This window comes from Ceratotherium simum, chromosome 6 (genome assembly GCF_057802395.1).
Source record: "Ceratotherium simum simum isolate JZ-2026a chromosome 6, ASM5780239v1, whole genome shotgun sequence".
Taxonomy (NCBI): domain Eukaryota; kingdom Metazoa; phylum Chordata; class Mammalia; order Perissodactyla; family Rhinocerotidae; genus Ceratotherium; species Ceratotherium simum.
The window spans coordinates 20287085-20313387 of record NC_141905.1 but is presented as its reverse complement, the minus strand read 5'-3'; the positions used below and the strand labels follow the sequence as shown (position 1 = coordinate 20313387).

Sequence of the window (26303 nt, the reverse complement as noted above, 5' to 3'; positions counted from 1 at the left end):
TGATACTCCTTTGACAGAAGCAGGATCGGAGACTGGCAAAGCATAAGCAAGCTGCTTAGGGTGCGGCGACTGGTTAGCAAAGGAGCCGAGATTCCCACCCGGGAGCCCTGACCTCCAGGGTTCTGGGCGGTCCTAACTACTGTCAGGAGTGCACGGCCACGCCCCTCCCCCAGCGGTCCCCTTGCAGGCGGTCCTGTCCCTTAGGCACCACACCATAACCAGGGCTGCCGCTTTCTCCTGCCGTGACCCGCCAGCCGGCGCCGCTCCCTCACCGGTGACTGACAGACGCTGGGGCTCCACGCCTTGCGCGGCGGCGCCTCTTGTCTTTGTTTGGAGTATGAACTGGGGAACCTGAGAACAGAGGGAGGCGCGACTTCAATATTCATGTCGTTTTTAAAGGAACGATTTCCTAATTTGTATCTATTTCATGCCAGCGTGAAACTTCCGTAGGCAGAGCCCTTCCTCTGCCCATCCCCTCCCACCCACCGTGCCCTCGCCTCCCGCCGCTGTCCTTCCCTCGGCGGCGGACAGAGAAGAGCCGAGCAGACGAAACAGCCGGGGCAGCGGGTGGGAGGCTGTTCCCGCAGCTCGCGGCTGGTGTTGCAGAATGTGGAGATTTTCCCATTCATAAAACTAACATCCCTGCTCGCTGACTTCCTGCCCGCCCCGCACTGCCCATCCGCAGCAGGGTAGGGCTGGGTCCCGGGTGCTCGGTTCCGAGGGCCACGGGGCCCAAAGTGCCACATTCTCGCTTTCGCCAGGGAGTCCCATTTTATAAATCCCATCTCGTGTCCTCACTCAGTCTGCACAGACGACTGACGTCGACCGCGGATGAGCGCTCTTGGTTGAAAAGAAGAGACAAAATGGCTTGTGGTTCAATCCATAAATAAAACCTCAACCTTTGACTTCAGGCTATCCGACATTTTGTGACTTGCGTTTTTCGCTCTATCATAGATTTAGAAAGTGACTGTCAAACCATGCTACCTATCCATTTGTAAACAACCGGCTTTTAGGTCCCTGTTTTCATCCTTTTATGGTGGTGGGTGGGGGCAGGGAGTGGGCATAGGAGATGATGGCAGGGGCGGGGTGGGGCACGGCATTGTACTAATTCAAGACGCAATCTCCATCGAAATAATAGATTGTTATTAACAATGATCCTCTCTGCGAAACCCTTTAAATTGCCCCTTGACTCCGCTAGCAGTAAGAGACGAGCCGTTATTCGCTGAGCTGACGCCTCCTCTTCCCCCGCCCTCAACTACTCTCTGCTCTGGAAATTACAACTCTTCAGCTCGCCGCGCAGGGAGGAGGCGGCGGCGGCGGGAAGGAGGCGGGGAGGGGATTCCCGAGCCAGCCGGGAGCTCACCCTCCGCCTGCCGGCTGCAGCGTCGCGCGGCCAAGGTCAGAGACGCCGCAGGAGCAGCAGCTGCGAACTACAGAAGCAGGTCAATCGTGGCAGCGGACAGAAAGCCCCAGGGCGCATTCGGCCCGCAGCAGCAGCCGCCAGGGAAGGAGACGAGCGAAGGTCTCCGGGCCGGCCGGGCCCCGCCGAGATAGTCACCGGCGCAGTGACCCGGCAGGTGGCGGCCTCTCGGTCCCCGCGCAAGGAGCTCGGGCTCCACCCTCGGCTCCCGGGCGCTGTCCGCCGCCTCGTGGTGCTGAACCCAGACCCTCGGCCAAACGGCCTGCTCACCTGCCTTCTCACCTACCGATTGTCCCGATTGGGGGCGGGGCAGAAGCAAAAGGGGGCCCTTGGGCAGCTGCCCGCTGGAGCCCAGGGATTGAAACAGGAGAGCTAGAGAACCGCAGCCCGGCCGCTGGTCCTGATGTGGAGAGGAGACGCGCGCTGCAGCCGGCGGCGGCGCTAGTGCTGATTCATTACCTAGAGCGCTTCGCAGGCCACCGCGAGGGCAGCGGATCGGCTCCGGACTCTTGCCGCAGTGAAGCCACTAGTGCTGGAGCCTCGCAGGCAGGAGGTGAGGACCCCCTCTCTTCTCTTGCCCCCAATCGTCTTAAGGGCGGTGGCCCCAGGACAGAGAGAGGGGCGTGCCCCCGGGGTGTGAAGTAGTCATGCTTGTGTGATGCCCCCGCCTCCAGTCTCACCGGTGCTAACCAAGCTTGTTCTCCGCCGGTCTCCGGAGCTTGGGCCATTCCACTCCCTGCCCTGAGCATCTCGATCTGCCCGCGCCACGATGGAGGAGGAGCTGAAGTGCCCCGTGTGCGGCTCTCTCTTTCGGGAGCCCATCATCTTGCCCTGTTCCCACAACGTCTGCCTGCCTTGCGCTCGTACCATAGCGGTGCAGACCCCGGACGGTGAGCAGCACCTGCCTCAGCCGCTCCTGCACTCCCGGGGCTCGGGGCTGCCCGCGGGTGCCGCCGCCGCGCCCCCTCTGGACCATGATGGGGCGGCTGGCCCGGCCTGCAGCGGCGGGGGCGCGAGCACAGCTGGCGGCCTGGGCGGCGGTGCGGGAGGTGGTGGAGACCACGCGGACAAGCTGAGCTTATACAGTGAGACAGACAGCGGTTATGGCTCCTACACCCCGAGCCTCAAGTCCCCCAACGGAGTTCGCGTGCTGCCCATGGTGCCCGCGCCGCCCGGCTCCTCGGCTGCTGCGGCCCGGGGTGCCGCCTGCTCTTCGTTGTCCTCGTCCTCCTCAAGCTCCATCACGTGCCCGCAGTGCCACCGCAGCGCCTCCCTGGACCACCGCGGGCTGCGCGGCTTCCAGCGCAACCGGCTGCTCGAAGCCATCGTGCAGCGGTACCAGCAGGGCCGCGGGGCTGTGCAGGGGGCGTCCGCAGCTGTGGCAGTGGCCATCTGCCAGTTGTGCGACCGCACTCCGCCCGAGCCGGCCGCCACGCTCTGCGAGCAGTGCGACGTGCTCTACTGCACTGCCTGCCAGCTCAAGTGCCATCCATCCCGAGGACCCTTCGCTAAGCATCGCCTGGTGCAGCCGCCGCCGCCGCCCGCGCCCGCCGAGGCCTCCTCTGCGTCCCCAGGCGCTGCCCAGGGCGCCTCCAGCGGAGGCGGCAGCTGCAAGAGCCCGGGGGGCACCGGGGCCAGAGCGGCTGGGGGCAGCGCGGCCCGCAAGTATCCTACGTGCCCTGAGCACGAAATGGAGAATTACAGCATGTACTGCGTGACCTGCCGAACCCCGGTGTGCTATCTGTGCCTGGAGGAGGGCCGGCACGGCAAGCACGAGGTGAAGCCGCTGGGGGCCATGTGGAAACAGCACAAGGTGAGCGCCCGCTGGGCAGGGCGCAGGGGCACGGGTGCAAGGAAGAGGGTGCGAGGAGAAGGGTTCTTGACCTCTTCCCTGGAGACCTGGCAGAGGGCGGGCCAGAGTATCAAGCAGGAATTACCTCATTCATTCATTCATTCATGAGTCATTTGACAAACACTTAAATGAATTCCAGGTACTCTGAGCTGGGTGTTGGGGATGGGAAGGGTATGGTAAGACGACATAGGAGGTCCCCTCCCCTCTGAGATTTTATGATTCTACACTAACGGCACCTAGAATGCAGAAGCAGGGCTCTTTCACTCCCAAAGTTAACTAATACATTACCTTGAAGGCTCCTCCAGATTTATGGCATCCATGGTCCGCTTCCTCCCTCTAAAAAGATTTTTTTTAAGTGCAAGCATTACACCTACCTGCCTGCAGGAAAATGTCTGATGGCTTCCCACATTTCATTAATCTTCTCTGAAGGCAGAAGGATTCTATCCCAGCCCTCAGTGAAGGGATACACTATTTCCTCCAGAGCAGAACTCCTATCAGCTTCCAGAGAAAAAATTTTCCTACTCTCTCAACTAGTCTCCAGCCTTTCTACCCCTAGAATGCCTCTCAGCCTAGAGTGAAGATATGGACCTCATAGACCTTATTTGAGAATTTGGGTGTGTGCCCTTTTAAGAACAGAGCATCATTTCCCCCCAGAGACCTTCTCTTACTGGGACTCTGCCACTGTAGCAGTGGGAGTGTGGTGGGATTGCAGAGTAAGCTCTTAGTAAGACCACCAGGCACAATTTTATCTGGAGACTGCCACAAGCCTTCTTCCCTAGGGATTTGCCTGGGGGTGCCACCTCCCAAGTGGAAATGGAACAGCCTCTAAAGGCAACTGGCATGAATTTGCAGCTGCCAGTGTGTCCTAGGAGAAAGAAAGAAGTCCCCAAAATTGAGTCAGGCCCTTGATCAGGCCCCAACGCAAAAGTGGGGTCAGTTCTAACAAACATTCACCATAATTTTCTACCCAAAGTCCAAGCTGAGCAACTGGACACACTGGCGCCCTAAGTCAATGAGTCAGGCCTGACACAGTTAGAGTCCCTTGTTCAAGGACCCCAAGTGCATCTGCAAATTTAGACACCTGTCAGTCAGTGTCCTCTTTCCAATACACTCTCGCTCTGCAAAGAGGCACGAGGTCTCCAAATCACCCAAAAGGAAATATGTATTCTGATTGAGGAGGAAAGACACAGGAAAATAAAACAATTTGCTGTGGTTATCTTGTGTCATCTAGCTGGAGATGCACAAAAAGGGGAGCATAGATGAGAGGAGAAGAAAGGACCAACCATTCCATTATAGGTTTATTATATATAGTTACTATATAATTTCATCTGCTACAATGCGCATGTTATTATTGTAATTTAAGATTTACAAATAAAGAATTATAAAAGAAAACAAATGGGGAACACTTTAGAAATCCACCTTGGAGAGGGAAATTTGCATAATAGGTCAGATGAAGGGTGACCTGGAGTCAAATCTCTAATTCTAGAGCAGTGGTTCTCATTTGGGGACAATTTTTGCTCCCCCTCCAAGACATTTGGCAATGTCTGGAGATATTTTTGGTTGTCATGCCTAAGGAGTACTACTGGCATCTAGTGAGTAGAGGCCAAGGAGGCTGCTAAAGCGCACAAGACAACTCCCCAAAACAATTATCCAGCCCCAAATATCAATAGTGCCTCTGTACAGAAACCCTGCTGTACAGTTACACAGTCCTGGGTCCAAATTTCAGGGCTTGTAATTCACTCACTGTAAGCGTTGAGGCACAACTGTGAACCCACTGAACAGTAACATGTAACTCAGATAATTATTGTTAGGAGTAAGTATAATACTGTATGTTTAGCCTCTAGCTCAGTACCAGTATATGTTATTTATTGTTTTTATATTCCTGATACTTAAAACCACAAGACTTGCAGAAAGCTACAGGGCAGCAGCAAAGAGTGCTTATTTGACCTCAGTGACTTGGTTATCTGGAGGAAACATGAGCTGGTAACTTTTCCTATTGTTTATGTTGAGTCCTAAAATAGCTTTGAGCTAAATGGGAATGTCTGCCTTGAGTTAGTTATCAGTCACATGATATTTTGTGGCATGTTGCTGCACAGTAATTGTAGCTGCCTTGCTAATTTCATCTTTCAACGGAAGCGATATCATTTTACAAATAAAGAAATCTTTTGTACAGAGACTGTGATCAGTTACCAAGACAAGAGGTATTGATTCACATTCAGAGTTCATGAGCTGTTAAATTTCACAGCTAGAACGCTAGATCTAATTCTGAGTGTTGCCACCTAAATCTTTAGACTTAATGAAAAGACACAATGAGTTGAGATGAGAGTTTGTAATCTTAAAAGAGATTAGGCGTCTTAGCAGGAAAAGTGAGTTGGATAATGAGCTGTGGTTCCAAGAACTGAGATCATACTGGGAAAATGGTTGGTCATCTTTGACTTGGTGTCCATTGCAGTTTTATAACACATCTATCCTCAACCAACAATGCAAAGTTATGCTCAATATAGTAGGACAGTTATCTGTGGGAAACACAACTATGCATAATTGAGTGTCTCAATTTTATATTTAGTGCTGCTTCAGGGAACTAAGGTGTCTTCCTAAATTCAGAAGGAATGCTTTGAGATACTCTTGTGAAAACCTGTTTTCAAGAAGGAATAAAAGTTCTGCTGTTCTCTTTCAGCAGGTGCTATTTTTCTACAGAAAGGGAAATTATTGAGTGCTTATTATGAGCATTTCAATTAGGGGCTGAAGATCAAAAGAAAAGATAAGAGAGGGAGCCCTGGTCCAGCGTTGGCCTATCTTTGTGGGCAGGCTCCTAGACTATCATTGTGAGCTGTGAGGGTGGCTACTTTTGAAAGATAAACTAGAACACTCAATTTCACACTCCCATCATGGCAGTTAAGTTCTTTAGTAAAACTTAAAGTTTTTGGATTTTTTTGTTGTTATCGTCTAAGAATCCCAGAAGACATAAGGTAGCCTTGTGGCACTACCAGAACTAGCATTGGGATGGGAGCGTTTCCCTCACATTCCTGTGACTGGAGAAGCCTTCATCAAAGCCTTGCTTTAATTCCTCTCTCCAGTGACCCGAGCTTGCCATCTAATTAGTGATTCTTAGGTAAAGAGACATATAAGTGACACTGAACTCTATTTTAAAACAAGATTCATTATCACCTTTTAAAAACAGTGTAAAAATGGGGCCGGCCCCATGGCTTAGTGGTTAAGTGCTCGCGCTCCGCTACTGGTGGCCCGGGTTCGGATCCTGGGTGTGCACCGACGCACCGCTTCTCCAGCCATGCTGAGGCCACGTCCCACATACAGCAACTAAAAGGATGTGCAACTATGACATACAACTATCTAGTGGGGCTTTGGGGAAAAAAAGGAGGAGGATTGGCAGTGGATGTTAGGTTAGAGCCGGTCTTCTTCAGCAAAAAGAGGAGGATTAGCATGGATGTTAGCTCAGGGCTGATCTTCCTCACACACACACACACAAAAAAAAACAGTGTAAAAACTTTAGGTCTTGGCTAAACACACTTTTAGATGATTCTCCTGGAAGAGGATTAATTATTTCAAAGAACTTCTGATGTGAGGAAACTAAGTGTTGTGTAAGATAGGGCAGGGAAGGGAAGATTTCCACAAGAGCTTTTGTCTTTTTGCCTATTGATTATGGAATTCTAATTTTCCTGAAGCCAGGGAAACGGTGACTATGGGCTGTATCTCTTCCCTAGTGTGACATGTCACAGAATGTCAACAACGTCTGTAACTCCTGTTGGGTGCAGATAGTCGACCCTGAATTAAAATGGGTAGAAGTTGATTCCTGAACTGAGGTGTGGAATGCTGGAGAGGCCCTTCTTCAGAAGTCTTTTGAGAACCCTGGAAAATAGAAGAATATTAAAACAAAATCTCCTTGATACCCCAGGATTACTGTTTACAATGAGTCAGCACTTCAGAAGAGCAAAGGAGACGGTGAGACCTGGAAATCTCTGGAGAAATGGGACTTCGGGTTACTCCTTCGTCTAGAGGCTCTGCTAAAGGGCACTTAACTTCTTGGCACCCCGGTCCTACCTTATTTTGTAAAAGAGATAAGGAAGGACTTCTAGCCTTTAAAGGCTCAGAAGAAAGACTCTCTCCATTAAAAGAGATAACACATAAATGACAAAGGCAGAATGCATAATCATACCTGTACTAGGGTCATAAGTATACTTATTTGAATATTTGTATTACTTTATAACACAGGTAATAAATGCTCATTGTTAAGAATTGGAATTACAGATGTAGAAATTAAATATCATCCCCAAATTCCAATTTGCAGAGAAAAGGATTTCTAACATTTTAGAGTTTTTTCTTCTAGATTTCTATTGTATGTTTGTTTTGTGACTGTCTTTTTTCCTTTAATAATACAATATACATATCTTTCCTGCCAATTAATGTACATAATTTTTGATGGCTGCATGCCATTCCATCATAAGGATTTACTATTTTATTTGATCAATGCCTAATGCTGGATTGTAGGCTGTTTTCAGTCTTTTGCTGTTGTAAACATTTTTCTAGTTAAATCTATGCCTATACTCTTAATTATTTCCTTAGGTTAAATTTCTAAATATGGAGTTGCTATATCAGAGGACATCTGGCTTTAAGAAATCTCATAAATGTTGCCAAATTGCCTTCCACAAAGTTTATACCTATTTTTTCTCCCAACAGCAAAATTATGTAATTAATAAAAAATTCATGTAGGGGGCCAGCCCTGTGGCATAGTGGTTAAGTTTGTTTGCTCCACTTGGGCAGCCGGTGTTCTCAGGTTTGAATCCTTGGCGCAGACCTATGCGCACCACTCATCAAGCCATGCTGTGGCAGCATCCCATATACAAAATAGAGGCAGATGGGCACGGATGATAGCTCAGGGCTAATCTTCCTCAGCAAAAGAGGAAGATTGGGAAAGGATGTTAGCTCAGGGCTGATCTTCCTTACAAAAAAAAAAAAATTCAGGTAGACAGGGTCCGTGGGAGGAAACAATAGGTGGGTTGTCTTGTTTCTATTAATTATTGTTTGTTATTTTCATTACATTGTTGTTAGAACTATTTTTAAAAAGAGGATCACAAGTATCTCAATTTTTATGTATTTTAGCTACTAGTTAGGGATCTGCCTTCCGTTAATAATTGGTTTGATCTGCACAGTTATTGCCCAAGTATCCCCTCTTGATTTTAAGGCCCATTAAAAGACTAAGCCTTTGGGCCCATCTAAAGCACTTTTGGGTGTGTTTGGGTGGGGAAAAACAGTTAGGCAGAGAGACATGCTTGGCAGAAATCTTCTGGGAAGTCTGAAGTCTACAACCGTCTGGCTGATTGCTGCATACTAGCTGCTAATTCTAAGCCGAGTTTACTGAACTGAATTCTGCCAGGGCCCTCAGAGCACATGGCATGGGAATATGCACAATCTGAGTGAAAGCCTGGAGTTTTGAGAAGTCTTTCACCAACTCTGAAGTTCTGGAAAATGAAGTGCGTAGGCTGGCTTCTGTTCCATCTGCCCCAGGCTGGCTAGGAACCAATGGCTAATCTGCTTAGACCCCTGGGTACATGAGCTGACTCTCATCATTAGAGGCTGCATGTCTAATGTCACCACTGTCTTCAAAGCCACCTGGGCTGTAGCCCTACCTCATGCTTGGATTTAATTCCAAGCAGGTCAGTAATTCCAGAACAACCTTTGGAAAGAACTCGTATGTTATAACCTTTGAAATACATGCTTCCTTCATCACTCCACACCTCTGGAAAACAAAAAGTGGGTTTGAGCGAAGAAGGTAAGAATCCATAAACTTGAATTGCTTTTATCTTCTCTTTGAAGACTATTTGTAGAAATATAGGGGTTTTGAATTGAGGAAGACCTTAAAGATTATGAAAGGACAACCCCCCTTGTTACTATTGATGAATATATTTCATACTGTATGCTGTGGGGGTCTCTCCATGGCTAAGGATTATATTTTTAGCCTGCAGTGGGAGGGCCTTTATGTGGGTAGACATTCATGGTGATGGGACCCTACCTGTGGATGTCAACAACATAAAGTGTTCTAGAGGAGATGAATCTCCTAATCTCTGACACAGACTGGGGAAAGGATCTACAAACTGTGGCCCACCACCTGTTTCTGTAAATGAAGTTTTACTGAAACACAGCCATGCTCATTTGTTAGCATATGACCTATGGCTGCTTTTGGGTACAGTTGCTTTTGGAAGAATTGAGTAGTTGCAACAGAGATCTGTGGCCTGCAAAGCACAAAATATTTACCATCTGGTCGTTTATGAAAAAAATGTGCTAACCTCTAGACTAGGACCTTGTGACTCAAAGTGTGGTCTGCTGACCAGAAGCAGCAGCTCCTGGGAGCTTGTCAGAAATGCAGAATCTTGAGACCCTCCACAGTTTTACTGTCTCAGGGTTTGAATTGTAGCAAGATTCCTTCATTGATTTGTATGTACATTAAAGTTCCAGAAACTCTGATGGGAATGCTTTTTGGGGTCCAGGGCACTGGGCTCGTCATTCTAACTGTGCAAGTCATCTGAGAAGTAGTGGCCCCTCTGGCCCAAAGCTGATAATCGTAAGTGGACTCTAGGGGGCCTGAGAGGTTTGAACCAGACAGTCTTACTTAATCACTCTGTGCACCAAACAGAATCTTTAAGTTCAGCAAATTCTGGGTGCTGGGAGACAATATGGTGCTCAAAGACTGTTTGGGCCAGAGACAGGCAGGAATTGCTGAGGGGTGGAGGTATGTGCAAAGCTGTCTGAGCCCTCCTGGGCTAGAGCAAGTGTCTCAGGAGAAGGGAATTCCAGACAAATGCTCTTTGCTGCTTTCCTGGAATTGAACAGCAGTATTTACTGTTTGTATCAGTGGATTTCCTTTTGGTTTGTGTCTTAGTTGTTCTGTAAAGAAGCAAAGAGAGTGCTTTACTCACTCTTCAGCCGGTTTTGAAGGGCCTGCCCAGGGAGTGGTGGAGATTGGAACTATCCAAACTGTGAAACCTAAAGGAGCAGGAGAGAATATAGACAGGCACCAGGAGGGAGCTCTTGGGACTTCACTCGTTCCTGCTTAGAATTTCCTCTTGCACAGCAAAAACTGTGCGAGATTTTTTTATTTTTCCTTCCCAGGGCAGGCTGTTTCCTAACAGAGATCATAAATTCCAGCCTCCTCATTTTGCAGATGAGGAACTAGAAGTGAAGGAGCTTGCTACAGGCACACAGCAAGTTATGAAATGATTTTGTAAAAAGATGATCCTTTAAATATCCTCATTGTACATTTTGATTAACTATACAATTGTAACAGAATCCTATGGGTGTATCTGAACAAAAACAGATGCATACGGCATCATCTAAAGAGTCATTATGAATGGAAGAAATAAAGGTTAGCTGACACCTACTCTAAAAAGTAGGAACAGAGTAGGGGCACAATCCCACTTTCATCCAACTGCAACAGGGCAGCAGAAAATAGAAATAAAAGGGTGAGGAGGAGATAAAGCATCCTGTTGAGAACAAATAGGATAAAAGAGTTTGAGGGCTGGAGGGAATCTAAGATATCAAGTAGCACTGCTTCTTTATTTTCCACGTGGCTACAGAGGGGAGAAGAGGTTTGGCGGGAAGAGAGAGAAGGGAAGGATCCACAAGGGACAGAGATAGGTGAGGTGGGACTATGAGCTCAGGAGTTTGGAGGGGTCTAAATGACAGATATGTCAGACAGGAATATTGATACCTTCCAGAAGGGGCTGGGCCTTGATCACATGTCACTTGAAAAATCTGACCAGACATTGCATAGTTTACAAAAATTAGGTCAAGATTGGGTTAGGAAGTTTAGGCAATAATTGTACTTATCTAATCTCCTGATCCTTGTTTATAGTTGGATTCTGGGTGATATCTACAAAACCAGGAAACTAATAAAATATGAATGATCAGAAATGACAGGCCTCTTCAAATGGAGAACTGTGGCTTAGCGTCACTCCATAAAATATGTGTTGCCATATGGTTGGCTTACCTAGCAGATGAGCTGTGTACCCACATAACTATAAGTAATCTCTAGTACTTACCATGGATAACTTAAAAGCTGATGATGCGTCTTGACCATTAAGTCCTTTTTCTGAGCTTGTGCCTCTAATGAATATTTATTCTTCAATTCACCTAGTTACTTATTCAATCAACAAGTAAATCTTGAAAGTCTATATCATACAGGCACCATTCTAAGCACTGAGGCCACAGAAGGACGTATTCTCTTCCCTCCTGGGAGAGCATAAATCTACTCACAAAAGAAAGAAAATCAACAAGTGCACAAAACAATAATTAATTGGATAATTTCTGATAGTTATAAGTACTAAGATGGAAGTAAAATAATATCATAAAAAGTACTTGGGCAGACTTCTTTGGGGGGAAGATTGAAAAGCAAGACTTGAAGACTGGATGAGAAATAACCAGCTCTGCACTGTTCTGAAGGCAGCTTGTTTCATGAGGAAAGCAAGAACCAAGAACCAGAGATGGAAGACGCCCAACATGTATGAAGAACAGAAATGGGCCAACATATTTGGAGTGTAATGAAAAAGATGAATAAATGGCAGGAGCAGAGACATAGGCAGGTTCTGGAGAACACAAGGCTTGGCAGGCAGGGAATAGGTTGGATTTTATTGTAAATGCAGTGGGAGATGGCTAGAGGGCTTTAAACTGGGGAGCGATGTTTATCTTTTGAAAGATCATTCTTACTGCTGTTTGGAAAATATGTGGTAAGGGGTCAAGAGTGGAGGCGAGAAGACCAATTAGAGGCTACTGGAGTCATTTGCGTTATAAATATGGGGACTTGAATTAGAAGAGAGGTAGGAGAAATGGAAAGAAGTTTATACATTCGTATCCTGCTTGGGGTTCTCTGAGCATCTTGGACTTGGGGTTTGATATCTTTTATTATTTTTGGAAAAGTTTCATCTATTATTTCTTCAGATAATTCATTTGCTCTTTTCTCTCTCTCTCGTCCTTCTGGGATTCCAATTACACATATGTTAGATTGTTTGATATTGTCTCACAGTTCTTGGGTGCTCTGTTCTTTTTTGTTTAATCATTCTTCTTGTCTCTTTATGTTATAGTATCTGTAATTTCTATTGACCTCTCTTCAAGTTCATTGATTCTTTCCTAGGCTATGTTGGGTCAACTGACAAGTCCCTTTCCAGCTTTCCTCTGCATCTTCTCAGTTGTCCTGCTCCCTCCCCAGCAGTAGGAAGCCTCAAATGGTCTGGACCCATGACTGTTTTCTGCATCTCCCCTAGGAAGATAGGGTTTTTTTCTTTTTCCGTTCCTTCAGCCATGTGGGGTTGCTTGGGGTGGTGGTGGAGAGGGACAGGATTTACTGCTCATCCCTAGTGGCTTAAGGTTTTTGTCCTGGAGAGGAGAAGGGTCCCAGTGGGCTTTGTGCTTTCCTGCAGTGGCTGTCATGTCCCTTCTTCAAACCAACTTCTGGGTTGCAAAGGTTTCCCTTTTTTAATCTAATAGACACTTTAGATTGTGTAACTGGTCGGGTTTCACTTTTCTCTTTGGCTGCTAAAATGCTTAGAGCCAAATATTTGGTGCATCTGTATTAGATGTAATTGTTATAAGTTTTGAGCCTTATTTCTGGCTCCATTTTATGTCCCCATCCTTGTTTTTCTTTCTTTTAAGTTATGCACTCTTGAATTCTATAGACCCTTGCAACCCTTTTGAAATAAGTAGATTAATAAATAAGCAAACAAGTGGCCTGCTTGAATAAAACCGTAGAGAACAAGAAAGCTCTGGAAAATTGCATGAAGATAGTCCCCTACTTCTGAGCGGTGCTCAGTCACTGATATAAAAACTGAATGCTGCTTGAAAATGTTCAGATCAAGGAACAGGGACCTTCCCAGTCACTGGAACATGTGACTGCTCCCTTTCAGTCTCAGACAATAAAGAGACTCCAAAATGACTATGCCTGCTCTAGACAGCAGGATCATTCATCCTATTTCACGTCCTTCGTGGGAACATCGCCACATACCATCAGCTTGTTTGGAGGGCATGATTATTCCCTCTCAAACTGGTTTCCTTGGCAAGTAATTGCAGCTTATCACTGATGTATGTTTGTCCTCTACATAGCTCTGCCTATCCAGCAGGGTTCCACATCTATAGCTTATCGGGAATAGGAAGATCCACAGAGGGGGAAGTCAGGGCACACTAAAGGCCAGAAGACTCTGCTGGGGGTGTCAGGAACCATGAGAGGTTTGAGATTTTAGCCTATATATAAGATAGAAAATTCACCTGCCACAGTTTCATGGATGTGTGCAGAAGACCTGAGACTCCCGGGTCAGAGATGAAGAACACTGCATTACTCACAGCAATAGCAGTAGTCAGAGTGTCAGCATATTTGTGCCAGTTCCCTGAGCTCCAATTCCCATAGGGCGACATGAAGGGCAGATGACACCTGCACACACTGCAGGTTGCATTACAGGAGAGGAACCCTGAGCTTAGGGAACACAAATCTTTTACAAAGGGCAGTTAGCTTGGGGCAATTTGCTCCAGAGAGAGACAGCATCTCTAGCTTCCAAGGTTGTTGTCTATACAAACATCCTTGGAAAGATAGTCCAGAACAAAGAGCAATCAATCAGTGCCTCACTAGCGAGACTTGCAGAAATATGAGACCCATGAAAAAATATCTTCCAACAAGAGGATTAAATCAAAATTCAAATAGTTCCTCAAGTGATTTCTGCCTCGTGTACATCATGGGAACTTCTCCAGCCTCCTCTGGTTCTCAAAACTTCTTGCTTCACTCACAGTACACAGGCCTCAGGGCCATCTGGGTAAAACAAGCAGGATTTGTGCTGTCATCTGTCGGGTTTCTTGCTCCTTTGGGGTTTGCTAGGTGTCATAATGATGATGATGATGATGATGATGATGGAATGTCTATGGTGTAAAGTATGAGTAAAGTATGAGTTAAAGCTGTATAGTTAAGGTGGCTTTCATTCCTGAGTCCATTTGTGTCTACTCTGGCACATGATGAGTGAACATCATCTCATGGATCTTTGTATTATTCAAACAAAATACACCATTGGATACACATTCATTTGGCACCTACTGTAATCCACGGGCTGTGCTGGGGGCAGTGGATACATAAAAAACAGGTCCCAAGAGAGCTCACAGCTGACCAGAGGAGAAGGACAATTTTACAATCAACCTCATGTCTGTACAACTAATATAAAAAAGTGGAGTAAGGGGCCGGCCCGGTGGCGCAAGCAGTTAAGTGCGCTCGCTCCACTGCAGTGGCCCGGGGCTCGCTGGTTCGGATCCCGGGCGTGCACCGACGCACCACTTGTCAAGCCATGTGTGGCGGCGTCCCACATAAAGTGGAGGAAGATGGGCACGGATGTTAGCCCAGGGCCAGTCTTCCTCAGCAAAAAAAGAGGAGGATTGGCAGATGTTAGCACAGGGCTGACCTCCTCACAAAAAAAAAAAAAAAAAAAAGTGGAGTAAGTGCCATTTGTGGAATGTGAATAAGCTGATGAGGGAAGAGAGAGGAGAAGGCAGTTAATTCTGCCTGGAGATTTGGAAAGGGAAGGGGGAAAAGAGTAGTGAGGGGGAGTTGAAGAGAAGATGATGTTTGAGCAGAGAGCATGAATGGTGAGTACAAGTGTTATTAGTCAGGAAAGAAACAAGAAACTTAAATGTATAGTATGGGGTAAGGTGTTAAGAAAGATGTTTAAAACCTAGTTCCTACTTTCAAGCAGCTTATTGTCTGCTAGTAAAGTGCCAGGGATTAACATATATTCACATGAAGTAGAGGGACATTGAGAAATAGGACGCCATTTCTGATAAAAACAAGGGAATGTGAATTACCTATCATTTAGCATCTGAGACTTACAGAAAACATATTGGATCTGGAAAGAGTCGTGAAAGAATGATGGGATAAATGGATTCCAGAAGCCACATTTAAGGGGACATCTAGCTTGAGAGGCTAAGAAAGATTAAATTTTAGTTTCATTTAAATTTCAAGGAAGAACAGGAATAGCCTGGCTATAATCCTTTTGAAGATTCTTGTAAATTTTCATCCTTTTCCCAGGTTGTTACATTTACCCTGTTCACCAGTAAGACCTGGCAGCAAAAACCTTTTGAGCATCTCAAAAGTTTTGCTAAGCATCTCAATTTGCTTTGCTAAGTTAAGGCGATAGAGGTGGGGAGGGAAGGGGCAAAAAAGAAAGTGAGGAAGCTGCATGAGAAGAGACTCACAGGAGGAAGGTAGCAGTGAAAGAGACTTGAAAAGAGGTTGACTAAGAAGTTGACTTTAGATTGGTCATTACATGGGCAGGAGGGCTTGTCCTTCCACTTATGCACAAGAAATACAGAACAATACAGAGCACAAATAATTGGTGCTAAAAGTGTACGGCACGAACCCTAAGTGTAAATGAGCACAGAGGGCAGCGGACATTAGGGAAGGCTGCATAGAGGAGATGAGAGTTGAGTTAGATTTCAAAGGATTGGAAGGATTTGGAAAGTTGAAAAGGAAGGAGGTGTCCAAACAAAAAGACAAATGTTCTTTTCCGTAATTTGACAATGGAAAGAAAACTCAAGACCCATTCTCATCAGACATGATGAGATTGTCACAGAAACTATTCCATTATGGTTACCAGTGGCTGGAGCCTGATCCTAAATGAAGAAGCAGTTTTGGTTACCAGGTGATAAAGAACCTCACCTGGCTTTTCTCAGTGAATGGACTTTGTACATTGGCAAAGTCAGGATTCTGACCAGGGGCTTCACGCACCTGACATCTTATCCCAGGCTTGTTTGGTATCATTGGAGCATGATTTGAATTAGTCTCTGGTCTCTGGCCTTTTACTTTTTCTTTTAATTTTACTTTTTTGCCAACTGGATCTTCTCAGAGTCTCCATGGACACTCATTCTAATACTCCAGACAGATTTAAAAACAAAATCCCAGTCAATTAGACTTTTCTTATTTACAGCTATCAATGGTGTCTTGTAGCTAACAGAGACTTACAAGGTCTCTTTCTTTATTTAACTAACTTTATACATCACATGCTTATAACACTGTACTTTGAACGTCTTGGCAGCAAGGACTATGTCTTGTTTATCTTTGTAGTCCCAGTAGCCAGCAGAGCAGGTGGCACCCAGTAGGCCACAAGAAACATTTATTTAATAAATTAATGGTAATTAAACACCAAAATGTATTCTAAAATCAATGGCATAAATGTCTGTTCCAGTGTAGTACCTATTAACTTCATGGTGAATCATAGAACAGAGTGATTCATGAAGAAGGGGACATTCTAGGGAACAGTATGGAAAACAAGAGGAGGAGGAATCACACATTTTTCTAGGCCCCTTATTGAAAAGAGCCATCCACACTCATTATATGTGGTAGTGGTATCAAAAACAATCAGCTGATCTCTTGGGATAGCAGAAGCTAACTGGAAATATTGGTGTGACTAGTCCCAGATGTTAGCACTGCTACATCTTGTCCAGAGAATAGATTGAGTATAAGTTTACTAGACTGACATTACTGAAATCTTTAGTGCTACAGAGGCAGTAGAATGATGGAATAAGAAAATTTGTTTTAGAGATAACAATCCTAAAACTGCCACTTGCCATGGAGTGACCTAGTATTAAAGGAGATAATGCATTTTAAGAACTTCAGGCGGTGCGCACCACATAGCGAGTGCTCAATAAAAGAAAGCCGCTATTATCATCATCATGATTATCGCTGTGAATGTCAAGGCTGAGCACAGAGTGAAAGAAGAGGGATTGTGTCAGGGTCGGAGGTTGTGCACAAGAGCCCTCTTGTGGGAGGGTTCAGAAGCAGCATTTGCCCTAATTGTAACTGGCCCTTTGGTAAAGCCATTTCACTGCGTGCATCATATTGAATGGGTGCTAGAGAGATCTATCCCCGGACTGCCTGGACCAAGCTTCTGGTCTATCACAGGCTGATATAATGGGAAGGATGTGAATTGACATTAAAAGATCTGGATTCGGTTTGGAGCTACGTCATTGGATAACTTTCTTAGTGTCTCTCAGCCTCAGTTTCCTCACACTTGAAAGGCTGTGTGAAGTGAGATGTGAAGTAGTTAAAGGTACCTGTCACACCTGCGAGGCACTCAGTTCATTGTAGTCCCTGACTTCTTTCCTTAAGGTACAAGGAACTTGGCCCGCTTCCCCTCTTCTCCATAGAACCCAACCCCTATATTTATGATGTGGAGAAAAAGCATGTGTAATATGATTCCATTTAGGGAATATATGTGAAAGAACATGTATTAGAATAGAAAAAACGACTATACATGATGTATTAGTTTTGCTAGGACTGCCATAACAAGTTATCACAAACTGGGTGACTTAAAACAACCAAAATTTATTCTCTCACAGTTCTGGAGGCCAGAAGTCTGAGATCAAGGTGTCAGCAGGGCCACATTCCCTCTGAAGGCTCTAGGAAAGTTTCCATTCCAGACCTCTCTCTAGTTTCGGGTGGGTCCTTGGCTTGTGGCTGCATAACTCCAGTTTTCACATGGCCTTCTCCCTGTGTGTGTGTCTGTGTCCAAATTTCTCCTTTTTATAAGGACATCAGTCATATTGGATAGGGGGCCACCATACTCCACTATGACCTCATCCTAACTAATTATGTCTGCAACGCCCTATCTCCAAGTAAGTCACATTCTGAGGTACTGAGGATTAGGACCGCAACATATGAATTTTTGTGGGACACAGTTCAACTCATAGTGCACAATAACATTAATTGTTAATCTGGGTGGGGAAATGAAACAAGAAAAGAGCTGGCAATTGAAAGACAATGAAGAGTTACTAACCCAGGCAGGTTAAGCCAATTGTTTCCTCATACTCTGTGAAAATACTCAGCCAGATTGAATTGCTTTCTTCCTGACACTCGCAGACACTAGGCTCACTAAGGGATGTGGGAGTTTCAATTCCAGCTTCATTCTCCAGGGAGAATGAAGGTTTTGAGGTGGGGGAGGGGCTGTGGGCTGTTAGGTGGGCAGTGCTGGATGACTGCAGGGCCCTGGAGACTCTGGGCAAAGAGTTAGAGATGAGATGGAGGAGAGATGGGAAGTTTCAAAGGGAGTCTTTCATCCTTGTGACTTTCCGCTGAGCCCTCGTGATAATCACCACAAGTAATTGTGTTGAAAATATTAACCACCCGAGGTTACAATAAGAAATATTATTGTTGCATCCGGACATTGTTCTGCTGTTTAAATGTCCTGAGTCAGAGGGCATTTGAGGAAAGAGCAATGTGGCGGTTAGTTTTCACTTGTAAAATAGCTTAGCTGCTCAAGGATGGAGATTTCAAGATCTTAGTACATTATAAGTTTTTTTAATGAAAATAGTTTTACTGTTTCTTTCTGACTGTAAAAGAATAATGCTCAGGGGCCGGCCCCATGGCGTAGCTGTTAAGTGTGCACGCTCCTCTGGTGGCGGCCTGGGTTTGGATCCCTAGCGTGCACTGACGCACCGCTTGTCAGGCCATGCTGTGGCAGCGTCCCATATAAAGTGGAGGAAGATGGGCACAGATGTTAGTCTAGGGCCAGTCTTCCTCAGCAAAAACAGGAGGATTGGCATGGATGTTAGCTCAGGGCTGATCTTCCTCACAAAACAAAAAAAAAAAGAATAATGCTCATTGTTAAAAAAAAATGTCAGACAATACAGAGAAGATGCAAATAAAAATATGAAAAATCACCTGATCACACACATAATAAGAGTTGTAAGGGTGGTTATATATATATATTATAATATATAATTACCTCAATAGTGATTATATAATTACCTTAATGGTGGTTATATACATATATGAGCCACTTATTTAAATATATATATATAATTTTTTAATAAAGTTGTTAATGAGCTCTTCTTAGATGTGCTTTTTGGTATAATAGTTTCCTTTCCACTGAATAATCTATCATGGAGACTGTTCTATGTCAATAAATATAGAAATACGTTGCCATTTTAATGGATGCTGAGTATTCAGTTATGTGGATAAAGAATCATTTATTTAATCACTATTCCTGAACATTTAGATTCTGTACAAATTTTTACTGTTTTTAAAAATGCAATGACCATTCTTGTACATATACATCTTTGCATGCTTATCCTATTATTCCCTTAAGGATAAAGTCCTATACAAACATTAAAACACTTGAGGGATTTATTTCTTTCCTCTCCCTGAATATGTGAAGCCTGGATCTTGTCTGAGAAACGATGTGCCCGTCTTCCTTTCCTGCCCCCTCTGTCAAACATGCTCCTGCCCTAAGTCATGTTGGGGGCTCCTGTAAAATCTGTCGCGTGGATGTAGGCAGCATGGAGGGGGAGGAAGAAGGCAATCGTAGAAGGAGGGTTGGATGAGCTAGGGGAAGGAAGAAAAAAAGGCACCTGTTGTAATATGTTATTTGATTTTAATTGTCACAACTAAGAAGTAGGTACTATAATCCCCAATATATAGATTCCATAGGTGAGTCAGAACTTGCCCAAGAGCACACGGCTAGTAAAGGAAAGCCAAAGTTCACCTGACTCCAGAGACCATGCTGCTAGATTTTATTATTTGTTCAAAATATTTTCTGTTCTCCTTGTGGGAGAGTTGTACTTCTTGCCCCATTGATATAAGGCTGGACAGTGTAACTTACTTGGGCCAGTGAAATGAGAGTGGAAGTGATGTGTGCCACCTCCCAGAAGAAGCTTTAAGAGCCAGTGTGTGTTTCAGCTGTAGCTCCTTTTCCTCTGCTATGAGGCTAGGATGTCTCAAATGTGGGATGCTCCTTCACCCTGGATCCTGAAATGAAGGGGACATGAAATAGAGCTACAGGTGACCTGCAGTGGGCATTCAATGTGAACAAGAAGTAAATCTTCATTGTTGGAAGTTTCTGAGTTGTGGAGGGTGTTTGTTACTGCAGCATAAGTAGCTTAAGCTCTCTGATACAACCATGTTCTTTTCCTTTCACTATTTTGCTTCTCTCTTCTGAGCTTTGCCATGGCTATTGGTCAAAATATTTCTATCTTTTCCTTTGGTTGCAGAAGAATGAGGAAACACTTTTTAATTCTAGCAGTGTCCTCTACTAGACCCGCGTTTAGATTTCCTTTTAGACTTGATTTAAAAAATTTTTTTTAACTTTTTTGCATGATCCCCTGAATTATAGAGAGGCGTTCCCTGCCACGCATATAAGTCCTGGAATAGGGCATGCTGTCCAGAGGTGACTAAAGACTATCTTTTTGATTACTTGGGTGTCCTTTGAGCTTCTTTTCTCTATCCTGAACATTTTTCTGGATAGTTTCATTTTGCTTAAAATCCATTTATTCTGCCATCATAGAAATATAAATCTAGCACTTCCCGAGCAAGCTTAAAAGTGATAGTTTGAGATATTCAGTATACCTCACGAACATGTTCTCTTTATAATATCTCTACACGGTTAGTGACAAATGAGGGCCATATAATCCTTTTTTATAGTAAGTTCCCCTGAAGTGTAAGAAGTGGAATTGCATGACCATTCTAATCTCATATTGCATGTCAAATGCAAAGATAAAATAGAACTCTGATCTATTTTGGTTCTATTTTATTCTGATCCTTGGTTCATTTTGTAAACTTCCCTGTCATCTTGTCCAACAAAAAATTAACTAATTCACTTATTCAACAAATACTTACTGACTATACACTAGTAGCTCATACAAAAATAAAGCAAATAGGGTCTCCATCTTCTAAGACCAAGCAACTTAGCAGAAGAAAAAGTAAATGTATGATGAGAGTACAATATAATGAGGTGTGGGGTGGCACAGGGCCCAGAAAAGGAGCATCTCACCAGACTCAGGAGGGAAGAGGAGGCCAGACAGCATGAGGGAGGGATACTTGAGCTGGGTTTTGAATGATGACTGTGGGCGCTGGCCAAGCAAGGGGAAGGGCACATCAGGCAGATTAACAGCCAGTGCAAAGGCATCAAGGCGTGGAGAAACCTAACAGGTCGTGCTAAGGCAGTTTGGGTCTTGAAGGTGGTACCAGCTGCTGCCCTTGCCTGTTAACTTCGACAGGAACTGACAAACCCAAGTCTCAGGGGGCATGAATTTTCCAATTATTCTGGGTCTGGTTCCTGCACATGTTGTGCTCTTGAGGGTCATTTGGCACTAACTGACCCCCTTATCAGAATGAGAAGCAACTGTGTGCCCACGGGTATATCTAAGGATCAGAGGCCAGTTCCTGGTGAGATCGCCCATCAGGCCTGCTTCTTCCTATTTTTGACCTCAGCATTAAGTCCTTGCCAAGGAAGTTGGGTTGGTGCCTCTGACATATCAATATTGGTAGCTTGGAGACCCCTGTTGATAAGCTGCACTGCTCCCCCTGGGTGCCTGGGGGCAGGAGCTCACAGAGAACTCTTTTTTCTAAGCACTCACAGAATCGGTGGGAGATTTGAGAGCCAGGTTTGAAATTATAACAACAGTGACACACATACTGCACTGTGTGTGTGCCAGGTTCTGTCCTCAGCACATCACATGTACTAACTCACTTAATCCCACAATGACACAACAAGATCCCTACTGCCATTATCCCTCTTTTCATGGTTGAGGAAAACAGGGGCAGGGAGAGCTTAAATGATTCACCCAAAATCACAGAGTATGTGAGCCGGCATTCAAACCAGGCATTCTGGTTCCAAAGGCTCTCCCCAGTGCTAAGAAGCAGGATCTACAGGAATCATCTCATAGCAGGAGTCTGGCCAGGGAACTATGAAACTAATGCCCATATTTCTAGGTCTCTTTGTCCTTTTGCTCGATTTTAAATTCCAAGGACCTGGCCTCCCAATGGCCTAGGTCAGGGCCTATGCCTGCCCCTTGTTGGGGTGAAGGCAGTGATATTGGGCCTGTAGATTATACCCAGAGGGGAAAAGGAAATTTCTCGAAACAAAATTGGGATACCGTTATGAAGGATGACTGGATTGTCAGCAGCGGGCAAACAGCAGTCCCTGCAGCCGCCTGGAGAAGCCCTCTCTGGGGTCTTGTTACACTTAGAACCACCATCAGGAGAGGGCCGGCCTCTGAACCCAAGGCTTTCCATGCATTCTCTCATTTAAACCTTGAGACAGCCCTTTGGGGTATGTATCATTACCCCTATTTCACAGGTGAGGACACAAAGGCTCAGAGAAGGTAAGAAACTTGGTCACATAAAACTAGGGTTTGAATTCAGGCCCTGACTCCAAAGTCCAGTTCTAGGGTCACCAGGTGACCACTCGGCAGTGCTTCAGAGCACATGGCCAGCAGGTCGGGGGACAGGGGGTCAGCTGGTCTGCTCTCAGGACCCGAGTTAGTGTGAAGCTGAGCCGTGACCTGGGCTTCTAGTGAGCAGAGCACCTCAGCCACCACCTGTGGTCCACCAGTGCCTGAGTGACTGGCTCGGTGGAAAATGTCTGTCGGTGGGAAATTCTGAGTCCAGCCACCAACATGTAGTTACACTGCATCCATTCCTGGCCACTCTCCACTGTTGTCAGGATTCACACGTCCGTTATCTGAAACCTCTCTGCGAGAAAAGAGCTTCCTCATCCCCTGGGCCACCTTCCATTCGCTACCTACTTTGGAGGGGTCTGAGGAAAGAAAAGGAAGGAAAGTCAGGAGAATGTCTGGCTCTATTTTTTCTCATCCGAAGTGCGGGAGAATCTAAATCACCCAAAGGGGTGAGCTCAGGAGCTGCCACCAGGGCAGGCCCCTCTGGGATGAGTGACAGGGCAGGCTGCGGAGGTGGGGCCATGACAGGAACAAGGCGTGGGAGCCCTTAGAACCAGATGCTGTCTATGGCTGCACCCCTGGGACCCTCAGCCAAGGGGGCCAAGACTCTTCTCTGCTTTTCTGCTGCCCCAGAGCACAAGGCACTGAATTCAGTCAATTCAGGAAACACTATTGAGCACCTGCTCTGTGCAGGCACTGTGGTGGGGACACAAGGATGAACTAACTTCTCACTCTGAAAGTCCTGGTCCAGTGAGGGACACAGGCAAGTAGACAAATAGCTAGACCACAAGACAGATGGTAATAAGGGCCAGAATTGGGGGTAAGCAAGAGGCCAAGAGAGCACAGAGGAGCAAGGACCCCACACTCGTGGAGTCTGGGCAGACTTCACGGAAGAGGGGGAATGTGAGCTGAACTTGGGCAAGCTGAGCTAGCACTCCAGACGGACATTTAAGTGGAGGTGACAGCTGGGACAAAGGCTCACAAAGCAGGGGAGAAGTGAGGGGGAGTGGATCTGCTGGAAGGTAGGTGCTTGGGGTGCAGATTACCCCACAGAGGGAGAAGGTGCTCATCCTCCTGAGCACATCACATGCCTTCCTCGTCTGTCGGCAGCCAAAAGATGTTTGTTGAATGAATAAACCAGTGAATGGATGAAGGTCTTGATAGTCAGGCTGAGGAATTCCAATTTTGTTCTGCGTGAGCCACAGGAGAGATGACCTTGAGCCCCAAGGGCCAGAAGGAGAGACATTCTGGCAAAGACAAAATTTCTTTTTTTTTTTTTATTGTGAAATTTTTGTTGTACGTTATTGTTTATCAGTCACCATATGAGTGCATCCCTCCACCCCTTGTGCCCAGTCCCCACCCCCCTAGCCCCTGGTAACCACCAAACAGTTCTGTCTGTCAGTGTGTTGGTTTATCTTCTGCATATGAGTGAAATCATGCACTGTTTATCTTTTTCTTTCTGGCTTATTTCACTTAACATAATACCCTCCAGGTCCATCCATGTTGTTGCAAATGGGACGATTTTGTCTTTTTTATGGCTGAGTAGTATTCCATGGTGTATATATACCACATCTTCTTTATCCAATCATCAGTCAAGGGACACTTGGGTTGCTTCCATGTCTTGGGTATAGTGAATAATTCTGTGATGAACATAGGGGTGCATAAGCCTCTTTGGATTGTTGATTTCAGGTTCATTGCGTAGATACCCCATAGTGGGATAGCTGGATCATAAGATATTTCTATTTTTAATTTTTTGAGGAATCTCCATACTGTTTTCCATAGAGGCTGCACCGGTTTTCATTCCCACCAGCAGTGGATTAGGGTTCCCATTTCTCCACAGCCTCTCCAGCATTTGTTGCTTTTTGTCTTGGTGATTATAGCCGTTCTGACGGGTGTTAAGGTGATATCTTAGTGTGGTTTTGATTTGCATTTCCCTGATGACTAGTGATGTCGAGCATCTTTTCATGTGCCTATTAGCCATCTATATATCTTCTTTGGGAAGTGTCTGCTCATTTCCTCTGCCCATTTTTTGATTGGGTTGTTTGTTTCTTTGTTGTTTAGTTGTGTGAGTTCTTTATATATTATGGAGATTAATCCCTTGTCAGATATATGGTTTGCAAATATTTTTTCCCAGCTGGTGGGTTCCCTATTCATTTTGATCCTAGTTTCATTTGCCTTGTAGAAGCTCTTTAATCTGATGAAGTCCCACTTGTTTATTTTTTCTTAAGTTAAGTTTCCCTTGTCTGAGTAGACATGGAGTTCAAAAAGATCCCTTTATGGCTGGTGGCGAGTAGTGTACTACCTATATTTTCCTCCAGGAGTTTTATAGTTTCAAGTCTCACCTTCAGGTCTTTGATCCATTTTGAGTTAATTTTTGTGTATGGCGAAAGAAGGTGGTCTACTTTCATTCTTTTGTATGTGGCTGTTCAGTTTACCCAGAACCATTTATTGAAGAGACTTTCCTTTCTCCACTGTATGTCCTTAGCTCCTTTGTCAAAGATTAGCTACTCATAGATATGAGGTTTTATTTCTGGACTTTCAATTCTGTTCCATTGATCTGTGTGTCTGTTTTTGTACCAGTACCATGCTATTTTAATTACTATCACTTGGTAGTAGGTTTTGAAGTCAGGGATTGTGATGCCTCCAGCCTTGTTCTTCTTTTTCAGGATTGCTTTAGCTGTACGGGGTCTTTTGTTGCCCCATATGAATGTTAGTATTCTTTGTTCTATTTCTGTGAAGAATGTCCTTGGGATTCTGATTGGGATTGCATTGAATCTGTAGATTGCTTTAGGTAGTATGGACATTTTAACTATGTTTATTCTTCCAATCCAAGTGCATGGAATCTTTTTCCATTTCTTTATGTCATCATTGATTTCACTCAGTAATGTCTTATAGTTTTCATCGTATAGGTCTTTCACTTCCTTGGTTAAATTTACTCCTAGATATTTTATTCTTTTTGTTGCAATTGTAAATGGGATTGTCTCCTTGAGTTCTCTTTCCGTTAGTTCGTTGTTGATATATAGAAATGCAACTGATTTCTGTAAGTTGATTTTGTACCCTGCCACTTGGCTGTAGTTGTTGATTATTTCTAATAGTTTTCCAATGGATTCTTTAGGGTTTTCTATATATAAGATCATGTCATCTGCAAACAGTGAGAGTTTCACTTCTTTGTTGCCTATTTGGATTCCTTTTATTCCTTTTTCTTGCCTAATTGCTCTGGCCAGAACCTCCAGTACTGTGTTGAATAAGAGTGGTGAGAGTGGGCACACTTATCTTGTCCCTGTTTTCAGAGGGATGGCTTTCAGTTTTTCCCCATTGAGTATGATGTTGGCTGTGGGTTTGTCATATATGGCCTTTATTATGTTAAGGTACTTTCCTTCTATACCCATCTTGTTGCGAGTTTTTATCATAAATGGATGTTGGATCTTGTCAAAAGCCTTCTCTGCATCTATTGAGATGATCATATTGTTTTTATTCCTCGTTTTGTTAATGTGGTGTATCACATTGATTGATTTGTGGATGATAACCATCCCTGTGTCCCTGGTATAAATCCCACTTGATCATGGTGTATGATCTCTTTAATGTATTGCTGTATTCAGTTTGCCAATATTTTGTTGAGGATTTTTGCATCTATGTTCGTCAGGGATATTGGTCTGTAGTTTTCCTTCTTAGTATTGTCTTTGCCTGGCTTTGGTATCAGGGTGATGTTGGCCTCATAGAATGTGTTGGGAAGTGTTCCATCTTCCTCTATTTTTTGGAATAGTTTGAGAAGGGTAGGTATTAAGTCTTCTTTGAATGTTTGGTAAAATTCTCCAGAGAAGC

At 44.9% G+C, this 26303-nt stretch overlaps 1 protein-coding gene across 3 annotated transcripts in view; it reads left to right on the top strand.

Annotated features, from left to right (window-relative positions):
• Positions 1-2174: 2174 nt before the first annotated feature.
• Positions 2175-26303, top strand: part of TRIM67 (tripartite motif containing 67) — a 52986-nt gene continuing 28857 nt past the window's right edge. The window contains exons 1-3 of one of the 3 annotated variants that reach the window (XM_087432949.1): positions 2190-2317; positions 2438-2942; positions 3006-3233. In XM_087432949.1, the coding sequence (XP_087289075.1) occupies positions 2190-2317; positions 2438-2942; positions 3006-3233 (861 nt within the window). Of the gene's footprint in view, positions 3234-26303 lie in introns of all 3 variants that reach the window. The other 2 variants (XM_087432950.1, XM_087432948.1) reach the window with 2 other exon arrangements.